Raw genomic sequence first — 13117 nt, forward strand, 5'->3', positions numbered from 1 at the left:
CCTCTTCCTTCCTTACTTCAGAGGACAATGTTATTGGTTCAAATTCCTGTGAGATAGCTTACCTCTTTAGAGAATTCCAAAGGAAAAGATAAAACACAGTGTCCTGCCCACCCATCTCTAGAACAAAGTTTCTTAACCTGGGGTTTGAAAACTTAAAAAAAAATTTGATTATGATATTTCAATATAGTTAGTTTTCCTTTTTTGCACTTAATAATATTCTGAGAAGAAAGTCATAAATTTCACTATACTGCATGAGGGATCCATGATCCATCCCTCCCCCCCAAAAAAAGTTTAAAAACCTCTCATCCATAAACGTTGCCTATTGCCCAAGACTCAGTAGAAATTATCTACTTTGCTTTATGGAAAGAACATGAAAGCAGAATCATACCTAAACAATTTTAGAATAGTCTTAACTCTAGAAACATAAAATGATCTCTTCTTTCTTCAAATTTCTCACAGCACTCTGGACATCTCTTTTACACTTGTCATATTCCATCTCATATCATTATTATTTTTGCACCCACTAACCCACTAATCCCTCATCAAATCAGAAGGTCGTTAAGAGTAAAGATTATGTCATTATACCTTTATATTTGTAGTACCTTGCATAGTGCTTTCTGCATAGCAAATAATTAATGAAATTAACAGCTAGCTAAAGAATTTTATCAAGGATCTATTATGGTCTATTTTTCTACACTCTGTACCAAGTTCTGAGAATAAGAAGACAAAAACAAAATAATTTCTGCTTTCAAGAAGAATACATTAAAATGTATTCAGAGGATCAGAGGGAAAGAGCAACGTATGTAGACAAATATAATATATCTCTTGGGATTGGTGTATGGAGAGAGGGTGTGTGTGTGAGTGTGTTGTGGGTGTGCACATGGATATGTGTTTACTTGTTTAGTATAAATGTATTACTTTTTTAATGTTAGACCTTATGAAAGAAACTCCTATCAATCCCAAAATAGGTCAATATACTGCAATTTATAAGCTTAGAGGGGTTTATATAGAAAGTTCATACAAAATAATATTAGGAACATAGTCATTTTGGAGAAGAGGAAAGACTTTTCCTGTAAAATGTGACACCCAAGTTGTGTTTTTTAAAAATCTAAGAATTCCATGAGTTGGAAATGAAAAGGGAGAACATTCTTAAAAGGCAAAGAGTGTGAACAGGAGTGATGTGTGAAAAGACTGGAGAGAGAGGTGAAAAGGTTTTCTGTGTCAAGTGGAGGAGTATTTATTTTATATTAGAGGCAAGATGGAGCGTCTGAAGTTCCCTAAGATAGGAAATAATATGGTCAAGCTTAGGCTAGGTAGCAGCAGATAGAACACTGTGCTTCTAACCAACAAGAAAAGTTCAAATACAGCCTCATACACTTACTAGCTATGCAATCCTGGGCAAGTCACTTAACTCTGCTTCAATTGCTCAACTACAAAATGAGCTGGAAAAAAACAGATGGCAAATCATTCTAGTTTTTTTGCCAAGAAAATCTCAAGTGGGATCACAAAGAGTCAGGTACAACTGAATAATCACAAAACCTAGGGCTATAAGTAATTGTGGATGATGGATAAGTGAAACTAGAGCTAGGGAAACAAATGTTTGCTGAAAATTAATTTAAATTTTGAGTTTAAATAAATCATTTCTGATATTTCCTTTATAATCAACCCTGTTTTCTGAGCTTTTGTTTGCATAAATAATGCATTGTGCTGATACAAGAAAAATGTCTACTTATTCCAAAACAAAAAATATTATTAAAAATATCTATCAAGAATGCTCCATCAAGTTTCTTATAAAGAAGCTATGGCATGTGTACCAATAGTTATATTATTTTAACCTTTATTTTAAAATTATGTTAAATTCAGTTACAATAAGTTTATTTTTTTCAAATATTTCTACATCTTATTCCATTTTGTGGCCAATATTTAAGCCAGAGAAATAGCTAACCTCAAAATAGGGGTGTATCTTAGAAAATATCACAGAAAGAAAAAAAAAAATAGATTAATCTAACACATCATGCTTTACTTTTATCCAAATGGATTTGTCTCTATTCTTCTATTTAACTTATTTTGTCATGAAACAAGAAAATTGAAAGAATATTGTGAGATAGATTTTTGTGTTGGCTTTTAGTTTGGTTTTGCCTAGCCTCAATGCTAAGAATGTTCTCTTCCACCTGAGGAAACAGAAGAGAGAAAAAGGAAAGAAAGAAAGGCAGGGAAGGAAGAAGAGAAGGAGAAACAATGGGTAATAGCCAGGCTGAGAGATAGACAGGGAGAGAAAGAGAGACAAAGAGAAAACAAAGGAAATGAGAGAGAGGCAGTGGAGGGGGGCGGGGGAAGAGGCAAAGACAGGATAAAGATGGGAGATTCACTATGAAGAAGAAAAACTGATTATCTTGCTCAATACTATATCACTTAGCTCAGGACCACTAAGAAAAACTTAAAGAAAACATTTTCTATTCTAAGTTTGTTTAGAAATATAAGATTTTAGAGTAAAATCTTAAGGTCTTCTTAAATTCTCCATGGAAAATAACTGAGTCTAGAATGTAAGAACTGGAGGAAAGCAAATCATTCAGGTGCTTTCATAAGATACACCTCTAGTGGATGGAGGCAAGATAGTGGAGAGGACACATGTCTATCTAAGCTCTTCCTTGCCCTCAGACTACTTCTTTCATGAAACGGCATCAGAATTAGTGATTGACTGAAAAAACCCACAAATATTGGGAGTACAACATATTACCAACAGAAGATATCCTCGAAATTTGCCAGAAAAGGTCTGGCTTTGCTCACGGGTGGGGACAGTTAGGCCAGGGGCAGTGTCAGGCAAGAAGGCAGGGAGAGCACAGAAGGCAGCTCACGCTGAGCAAACCAGAGGAGAGTAGGGTGTGGTGTCAGCTGACGGAAAATTTGCGGGGAGAACGTTACCACAGTGTGGCTACTCTGCCCTGGCAGCAAGCTAGTAGATCAGCAGAGAAGTTATAAACACAGGGGGTAAAGACTATAACCCTGAAAAGCTGGGGTCTCTTGAGACCTGACCACACCCACCCAGCATCTGGAGTGACTTAGCATGCTCTGAGAGTGCAACCGTTGATCCTAGTGCAGCCACTGCTGTTCCACTAGTGCCTCACTGCTATTTCCTGTTATCTGTAGAGGAAGCTTGGTAACACCGCACTGCCCAAAAAGAAGACTGCAGGTTTGTTTTTTTCTTTTTTTTGTCAAAATGAGTAAAAAGTTAAAGTGGACTCTACCTATAGATAGCTCCTATACTGATAGAGAGCAGACTTCAAACCCTGAAGAGACTAAAAACAGATTATCTTCAGATGGATCCCCAAAGGGGGATATGATCTGGTCCCCACCCCACAAGACTCTCAAGAAGAAATTAAAAAGGCTCTCATAAGAGAGCTAGAAGAGAAATGGGGAGTTTTGCAAGAGGGTCTGGATAAGTCATCCCATTCATTTAAAGATAGAGTGGATAAAGAAATCAAATCCTTGAAAAACAGAATTAGTGAATTGGAAAAAGAAAATAGTTATCTAAAAAATAAAATGGGTGAAATAAAAAAAAATTCCATAGAACAAAACAACTCATTTAAAAACTCAATTGGACAATTGCAAAAAAGAAATTAAAAAAATGAAGAAAATAATCCATTAAAAATCAGAATTGAACAAATGGAAATGAATGACTCAAGGAGATACCAAGAATCAGCCATGCAAAACCAAAAAAATGAAAAGATAGAAAAAAATGTTAAATACTTACTTGGGAAAACAACAGACCTGGAAAATAGATCTAGAAGAGATAATCTGAGGATTAATGGACTTCCTGAAAATTATAAGGAAAAAAAGAGCCTAGACACTATTTTTCAAGAAATCATCAAAGAGAACTGCCCCAGATGTTATAGAAATAAAGGATAAAATAGTCACTGAAAAAAATTCATTGATTACCTACTGAAAGAGATTCCAAAATCAAAACTCCTAGAACTATTGTGGCTAAATTCCAGAATTATCAGACCAAGGAAAAAATACTACAAACAGCTAGAAAAAAAATTCAAATACAGAATAGCCACAATAAGGATTACTCAGGATCTAGCAGCATTCTCATTAAAGGATCGAAGGACCTGGAATCTGATATTCCAAAAGGCTAAGAAATGTGGTATGCAGCCAAAAATAACTTGCCCAGCCAAAATGGAGTATTTTTTCCAGGGAAGAAGATGGACAGTCAATGAAATGGGTGAATTCCATTGATTTCTAATGAAAAAACCGGAACTAAACAAAAAATTTGAGCTCCAAATATAGGACTTAAGAGAAATATAAAAAGGTATAAAGAAATGTTGGGAACTATATTTCTGTAATGAGTATACATAAAGAATACATGTATAATTTGGTTTTACTTTTATAATATAAAAAAGAAGCTGGAGGTAGAAAGGAAAATATACCAGAAAAAGGGAAAAGTGGAGGTACTACATCTCATGAAGAGGCAAAGGAAACCTATTATATTTGAGAGAAAGAAAGGAGAGGGATGAACACAGTGTGTATCTTCCTTTCATCAGAATTGGTTCAAAGAGAAAAAATATTAAGACATATTCAATTTACAGAAAAAATTCTCCCACTTCATTGAAAAGTGGGAGGGGAAAAGTGAAAAGGGAAGCCTTTGTTTGTGGCAGCCCTTTTGTAGTGGCTAGAAACTGGAAATTGAATGAATGCCCATCAATTGGAGAATGTTTGGGTAAATTGTGGTATATGAATATTATGGAATATTATTGTTCTGTAAGAAAAGACCAGCAGGATGAATACAGAGAGGCCTGGAGAGACTTACATGAACTGATGCTAAGTGAAATGAGCAGAACACCAGGAGATTATTATATACTTCAACAGCAATAGTATATAAGATCAATTCTAATGGAAGTGGATATCTTTGGCAATGAGAGGATCGAATTCAGTGATTAACAGAACCAGCTACATCCAGAGAAAGAACACTGGGAAATGAATGTGGACTGCTTGCATTTTTGTTTTTCTTCCCAGGTTATTTTTACCTTTCTAAATCCTATTTTTCTTGTGCAACAAGAGAACTGTATAAATATGTACACACATATTTAAGATATACTTTAACATGTTTAATATATATGAGACTGCCTGCCTTTTAGGGGAGGGGATGGAGGGAAGAAAGGGAAAAGTTGGAACAGAAGTGACTGCAAGGGTCAATGTTGAAAAATTACCCATGCATATGTTCTGTCAATAAAAAGTTATAATAATAATAATAAAAAAGATGCACTTCTAGTAATTTTTTGTATCATGGCCACTGTATCATTAATAGTGAATAGCCATTTGCCAGGTACTTCTTTTGCCCCTCACAATAACCCTGGGAGGTAGCTGCTACTATTATTCCCATTTTACAGTTGTGGAAACTGAGGCAAGCAGAGATTAAGTGACTTGCCCAGATCATACAGCCAGTAAGTAGCCAAGACTAGATTTGAATTCAGGTCTTCCTGCTTTCTGATTGCAAGCATATCATGAACTCCTCTGGAAGTATGGTGAAGTACACAAACCCTTTGTCAAAATAATGTTTCAAATCCATAAGACAAAGTACTTCAAAATTTTAAAATAAATTAATAGTAATATTAATTGAATACAATTATCTAAATATTAAATAAGTTCATGGTCTCATGGTTAAGAACATCTGCTGTCATATATGACAAAAACAAAACAAAAATTCCTGCCCCAAAGCACTGATGCCCTTCCTCCTAGACTTGAGGTTCCTAAGCTTTTTTGTAAGAGATATGCCTTTGGCAGTGTAGTGAAACTAATGGACTCTTTCAGATATTTTTTAAATTCATAATTGAAGGAAGTAGTAAATTTCAGCAAGAGAGTAGTGAAAAATAGAGATATACTTGTATCATTTTGGTATCAGGGAAAAAAATCATTAGTTTTGTAGTCAAACACCTGGTTTTAATCCTGGTTCTTTAACTTAATCACTTAATCAGTATATGTTTATTTAAGTGCCTGCTATTTTCTAGTCACTATTTAAGCAACTTAAAGTAGTGATCAGGCTCAGAGTCTGGAAGTGCAGAAACAGGACATGAACCTATCTTCCTGGCTAATAGGCCAATTCTCTACTCACTATACCATGATGGCTTTTAAAATTATTAGGGATAAAAAATGGAGAAAGCAGAACATTTCTAGAGGAAACTTTCTCTACCAAACAATGAAATTAGACAATTTAAACCAATATTTCATAACAATATCTGCAACTGGACAAAGGTAGAAAACATCAGATACTTCAATATTAAAATATTAGGAAATGTAATTAGAATATTGAAGGTTTACCTAAATATTTAAAAGACAATTAATCAAGTAAAGAAGGGGTTTTTTGGGGGGCTGTTTTTTGGGGGGTTAAGTGACTTGCCTAGGATCACACAGTTGGGAAGTGTTAAGTATCTGAGACCAGATTTGAACTCAAGTTCTCCTGACTTCAGGTCTGGTGCTCTAACTACTGGGCAACCTAGCTGCCCCTAAAGAAGGTACTGAGTAAGCTGAAATCATCTGAGAAAAGGGAGTAGTATCCATGTATTCATCCATCTACAAATGTATACATACATTTGTGTACACACACACACACACACACATATATATATATATATATATATATATATATATATATATATATACTGTAATGTTCTTGTTTGGTTTTCTGAAGGTCTTGGAGCAGCCTTGTTTCAATAATCACTGAGAACAGCCAGGTGTTAAAGTCTAAATCCTTTATTATCTCTTTCAAAATCTAGTTTTCTTGCCTGGGGCTGGGCCAGCTTTCTAGAGAGCCTTTCAGACAGGCCTTGGTCTCAGTGGGGGAAGTGCAGGAGGCCAGCCACCATGTGCTGTGAGATGAAGTGAATGAATATGGCTCTCTGAGTCCAAGGGCTTGTGCTTCAGCCTCTAGCTACCACAAAGGTGGATGATGGAATGAATCTGTCTCTGGGTCCCGGTTGGGCTGTTATATACTCTATTATAATTACATTATCATAGGTGTGAATCTTGTGGAACTATATTAAGTACTAAGTACATTTACTGAACTAGAGAACTATTATTAGTCACCATGCTAAGCTAGATAACCATTGTCTCATCAATTCCACTGACTTAACACCTTGTAAGAATCCTTGTTTCAGAGTTCTGGCCCATAACTATATATATACATACATATACATACATACATACATACATTTGTGTATATATACATATATATATACATTCATATACACACATATATACACACACATGCACAATTTTGGAAGGAAGAACAAGAATCCTCTGCTAACAAAATAAATTTGGAATGACCATGTCTCTTTTAGGGCCCTCATCTAGACAGTTTCAATATCTCATAATAAAACTAAGCACTGAATTTCTGACTGAAAATTTTCATTGCAATCTCCACAAATGACTTTCACAGAGATAAATGGAACTTCTCAGATGCAGGACACAGCAAGACAAACTAGGAGGAAACGCAATATGTAGAAGGAAGTACCACAGATTTGTTTCCCTTACTATTATTATTTGCTAACAATTCAAGAAACTCACATATTAATTACTAATGGAGACAGAAATAACAAGAATCATTTCCATAAGCTGATTTTATACACTATTGTATGATAGGAAAACAAGCAAACTCTTAAGTTATCAGAAGATATTTATAAGGCTCTTACATTACTGATATCTTTTAGTAATAAATTGTCATGAGAATGAGACATGCTACTTAGCAACATTTTTCACCTTAAAATCTGGTTTCAAAAGTTTTATTTACATAGCTATCTTAATAGAGTTTACTAGAAAGGATAAATTGCCAAACATTTTCTAAAGTAAATGCCCTATTTTCTCATACATATAATTTTACTGATTTAAAGAAACACTCTTTCCCCCAGAGACAGATTGGTGCTGAAGCACACAACTCTATAAGCATAAGAAAGTAACTTAATGTTCCTACCTTTTTTAGGAACCGGACTCCATAGGTAAATACATAAAGGTAAAATGTAAATCGCCACCTGTAAAAGGTAAAATGCATATTATATTGGGTTAATTAAATGTATTTCACAATACCCTGTGTAATATATGAATTAAAGTCCTAGACAACTTTGATTTACTTCCTGCAAGAGAAATATAAGGAACTGAACAGTTACAAAACCAACTGGGAAAAAACCCCAACACATTTTCTACATAAAGGGTTAAATGATTTATTCATAATATTTTGTTTTCCTTCAGCTAGTTATTTCATTTTCCCCTTGTTCCTCGGCAACATCTCCTTTCCACATAGTACCCCCAGGGTTTCTAATCCAACATTTACACTTCCTTTTGTGATTAAGCACTTAGTATCCATGAAAGGATGTGGTTCAACAACCTGAGGGTGTACAAAACAGCCTTAAACTCCGTTCCCAGATCAGATACTAATTCTTTATAGCTGCAAGTAAACCATTAAGCTTCAATCACATTTTACATTTGTAAAACAGAAAACACATTTAGAAAAGTTTCAATAGTAGGTCAGGACAGATGGAATTTTTTAAAATTAAAAACAAAATTTTTTTAATTTAAAAATTTGGCTTACACCTAAAAGAGAGCATAAAAGTGAGAATAATGAATTTGAAATTTCTATTAGAATAAGACATTACCCCTTCCAAATATATTAAAATACTAATACTCTTAGACAAGAAGTTTCTGAAAAATAATCAGGTATGGATATAGTCTTACAAATTCTTGCAAATTTCCTTAACACATTATGAGAACTTGCAAGTTCTTATACATTTTCTTACTGCCTTATTATAGCTGTATGGTATAGTATATAGAGAGCTGACTTCCAAGGTAGAAAAACTTAAGTTTGAATTTTATCTCTGACATCCATTTGCCATAGGATTTAAGTACAGCATTTAGCACATGCCTGACACTTGGCAGGGGCTTAATAAATGTTGATTGACTGAAGTTAACCAACTGAATTAACCAACCTTGATGGTCAATACCACTTTAAGACTAGAGATTTTAGGAAGGTGAAGACCTGTTTTGTTAAAGGGAGTTTTCTCACTGGGGTTTCCTTTGTACCATTAAGGCAGGTTTTCACCTTCCTAAAATCTCTAGTATGCTACTTTTTCAGAACATGGCATTACAATATCCACTGCAATGGAAAAACAGTCATAAGATTCCAAAAACTCAATGCTGAAGCATGCTATCTACCTCCCAACAGAGAGATGATGATCTCAAAAAGCAGAATATAATACATTTTGGGGTAAGGCTCAATTATTTTTTAAAAAGAAAGCAACTGAAAAGAAAAAAAAAAGAAACACTAGTAAACCCATACAAAAGTATCTTGATTTATGACTGCATCCTTCCCTTATAAGTTAAGATATATTAGGTCAACTAGCAAGCCAGGCATTATGCTAAGTGCTAGGAATACAAAAAAAAAGGAAAATAAACATGAACTCTGCTCTAAAAAAGCTTTAAAAAAACTCAAAAATGGCCCCAGTAGGAAGTACTACTAATATTAAGGAGGAATGAGAAAAGGCTTCCTGTAGAAGACTGGATTTTAGTTGTGATAGGGAAAAGAAGAGGAGCAAAGGCAGAGACAGAGATAAAGAGAGAGAGCATTCTGAGCATGGAGGACAATTAGAGAGAATGTCTTGAGTGTCTTATGCAAGGAATAACCAGTGTCACTGTATTACAGAGTACATGGAGATGAGAAAGATATAAGAAGACTGGAAGGATAGAAAGAAGCAAGGTTATGAAGAGACTGAAAATCTAAATAGAGGATTTTATATTGGATCACAGAGATGATAATGAGCCACAAGGTTTACTGAATAAGAGAGTGTAAGGATTTCAGGAATATAACCTGAAAAATAGTTGTCACTTTAAGAGCTACACTCTGAATAATTTATACTTCTAAAAGGGAAAAAAGAATTAACCAAAATTTTTCAATCATAAAAAGAATCAAATTATTTCAGTGACTAGGAAAATAACATCCTAGAAGGGGCTTTGAAGTTATGACTATCTGCTTCAGATAGAGATCACATATTTCTCTATTTTTAATTTCCTTTAAGTAGCCTGTGCTAAATTTGGCAACCTCTCAATTCAATTCAATTTGATATATCACAGGACAGGACAGGACAATTTGATATATCACATGACAAACCTTCCTGAAAGCAGAGTATGTTCAAAGGTGATTATTTTTTTATTTAAAAGTTATCAGAAAAATGAGCAGGACCAGGAGATCATTATATACTTCAACAGCAATACTATATGATGATCAATTCTGATGGACATGGCCATCTCTAACAATGAGATGAACCAAATCAGTTCCAATAGAGCAGTAATGAATTGAACCTGCTACACCCAGTGAAAAAACTCTGGGAGATGACTATGAACCACTACATAGAATTCCTAACCGCTCTATTTTTGTCCACTTGCATTTTTGAATACTATTTCAAAGTCCAGTTCTTTTTGTACAGCAAAATAATTGTTTGGACATGTATACTTACATTGTATTTAATTTATACTTTAACATATTTAACATATATTGGTCAACCTGCCATCTGGGGGAGAGAGTGGGGGGAAGGAGGGGAAAAATTGGAACAAAAAGTTTGGCAATTATCAATGCTGTAAAATTATCCATGCATATAACTTGTAAATAAAAAGCTATAATAAAAAAATTGGGAAAAAAATAAAATAAATAAAAGTTATCAGAAATTGCCTAGTAAGAACAAAGTATAGAATTATAAAGTCTCAGAGTTGGAAAGGACTTCCCAGGCCATTTAGTGTAGTAAATATCTGACAAAGAATACTCCCTCTATCATCCTAGCACTTACTAGAAATTCTTCAAAGTGAGAACACACTCTCTCCTGAGACAGTCCATTCTGGATGCTCTCTTTGTTAAGTTTTTCCTTTCTTCAACTTTAAATTTTCCTCCCTACCTTGTCTTCTCAGAAAGAAATCAGCTTAGACTTCAAACATAGAGAAGTCAATCAGTCATGAGAGAAATACAAACATCAAAGACATTACTCATATTACAGCCACATTCTCTCAGCCTCCCCAGATTTCCTGGAAATGAAACTCTTAGCTGGATGTAACTCCCTTATGAATGAGACCACACATCCACCAGAATATTTCAGTCCTTTTATGTTCATATTAGTGGCTCCTCTGCAACACTGGGCAGCTACTTTCTCCAGTTCATGATGGTTTGTTTTTTGTGTGTTTTGTCTCTGTTTTTTGGAACCAGACTTGTTACTTCATAATTATAAAAAATAGGGAATTCTTGGTGAAGTACCTTCCACTAATGCAGAGTGGTACCTGTTCCAGGTAGCAGAGTGGATAGAGTGCTGCACTGGAGTCAGGAAGATTCATCTTCCCGAGTTCAAATTCACCCTCAGATACTTACTAGTTGTATGACTCTAAGCAAATCATTCATCCCTATTTTCCTCAGTTTCCTCATCTGTAAAATAGTCTGGAGAAGGAAATGGCAAACCACTCCAGTATCTCTGCCAAGAAAACCTCTAATGAAGTCATGAAGAGTCATCTGCAATGATTAAACAACAAAATTTGTTCTACAATTTATAGTCTTAGAGAGTTTCTTGGATCACTGAGGGGTGAAGTAATTTGCCTAGGGCTATATAGCCAGCATGTGTCAAAGTAGGATGTGAACTCAGAAGTTCTCAGCCCTTAGATTGGCTATTTATTCACATAGTACCCTTTGAGTACTACCTTTTCAGTCAAAAGACTTGATTTGAAGTCCTAGTTTAAATGTGAATCACTATTATTCTACTAAAACCACACTGTATTCCTAGGAGGTAGGGATGAAAAGCAAGTCATTTCCAGAAAATGTTTTAGGACATAAAAATGTTGTTATTGGAGAAAGAACTAGGCTGCAAGTATGCAGAATTCAGTGTGTTACTTTACTGCATCTGAAAGTCATTAAATCCTTTATTGCTGAGGCATTTTTTGTTTCTTTAATCATTTGTAAGGGAAGTTTGAGGAGGACACATCTCATAATTACCATACACTATGGACTAACATAAATTCAAGGTTTTTGTTATTCAGACATATACAATTCTTTGTGACTCCATGGACCATTCTGTCCATGAGGTCTTTTTGACAAAGATACTGGAGTGATTTGTCATTCCTTCCCCAGAGTATTAAAACAAACAAGGTCACATTAGTATATGTCTGAGATAATATTTGAACTCAGCTCTTCTTGACTCCAGGCACCCTGCTCTATCCACTGCACATAGCCATCTTAGAAAAAACAACAGTCAGGAACAAATCCCTTAATAAATAAATGTTTGTTGGATTGGAGTAGAAGCTTCTCATCCATATGGATGAGCTCTACCCTAACGTCCCAGTGCTTGTGTCTAAGGATTTCTATCTCCTCTCTTTACAGTCAGAGATATCTGTCTTGATTTTTCTCCCCAGATACAAGAATATCTAGTTATGGTTCTAACTGTAACCTATTTCTTATCAAAAATACAATATAATAAAATGTTTGAATTTATAACTGTGCCAATAAAATATTTTACTTCTACGTAATTTAAAAGATAATTTCCCAAAAATCTATAAAAATATAAAATTCCGTGAATCAAATAGATGATGAAAATACATTCTGAAGTCAATTACCCAGAATTTTATTGTCATAATTATTTGCTTATGCAAAGCTGCAATCAGTCCTCTAATCACATAGTAGATTAACACCTGCTTTCCACTCTATTTATGACTGGATACTTTTAGACAGTATGAACAAAGTCCAATGCATGAAGTGGCAATAAGTCAAACCTTGTGATTCTTTCAGTATAAGATCTGGACCCAAGAGAAACTGTCACAAATATATTCCAGTTTCTCTCCTAATTTATTAATTGTGGTTTTAGAACTTGCAACTTTAAGAACAGTAACAGTCTTGCCTCTATGTGAATTCTCTTTTCATTTCAAAAGGAACTTGGAGGGTTATTTTAGTTCACACATTTGTTGACAACAAGCCAACATTTGTTTTTCACATTGAGAGTGGGAATGCTATTACTTTCCAGCACACTATTTTCTCTCTCCCTTTAAATAATATTGACCATAGCCATTTTTCTTGAAATTAACATTCTTGAAATTTATTTTCTATGGTAAG

General features: G+C 34.5%; 1 protein-coding gene across 2 annotated transcripts in view; it reads right to left on the reverse strand.

The window, feature by feature from the left end:
• Positions 1–13117, reverse strand: part of CERS6 (ceramide synthase 6) — a 281416-nt gene that overhangs the window by 156739 nt on the left and 111560 nt on the right. For both annotated transcript variants that reach the window (XM_031960517.1, XM_031960516.1), the window contains exon 4: positions 7964–8021. In XM_031960517.1, the coding sequence (XP_031816377.1) occupies positions 7964–8021 (58 nt within the window). The remainder of the gene's footprint in view (positions 1–7963; positions 8022–13117) is intronic.

Source organism: Sarcophilus harrisii, chromosome 3 (assembly GCF_902635505.1).
Source record: "Sarcophilus harrisii chromosome 3, mSarHar1.11, whole genome shotgun sequence".
Classification (NCBI taxonomy): Eukaryota; Metazoa; Chordata; class Mammalia; order Dasyuromorphia; family Dasyuridae; genus Sarcophilus; species Sarcophilus harrisii.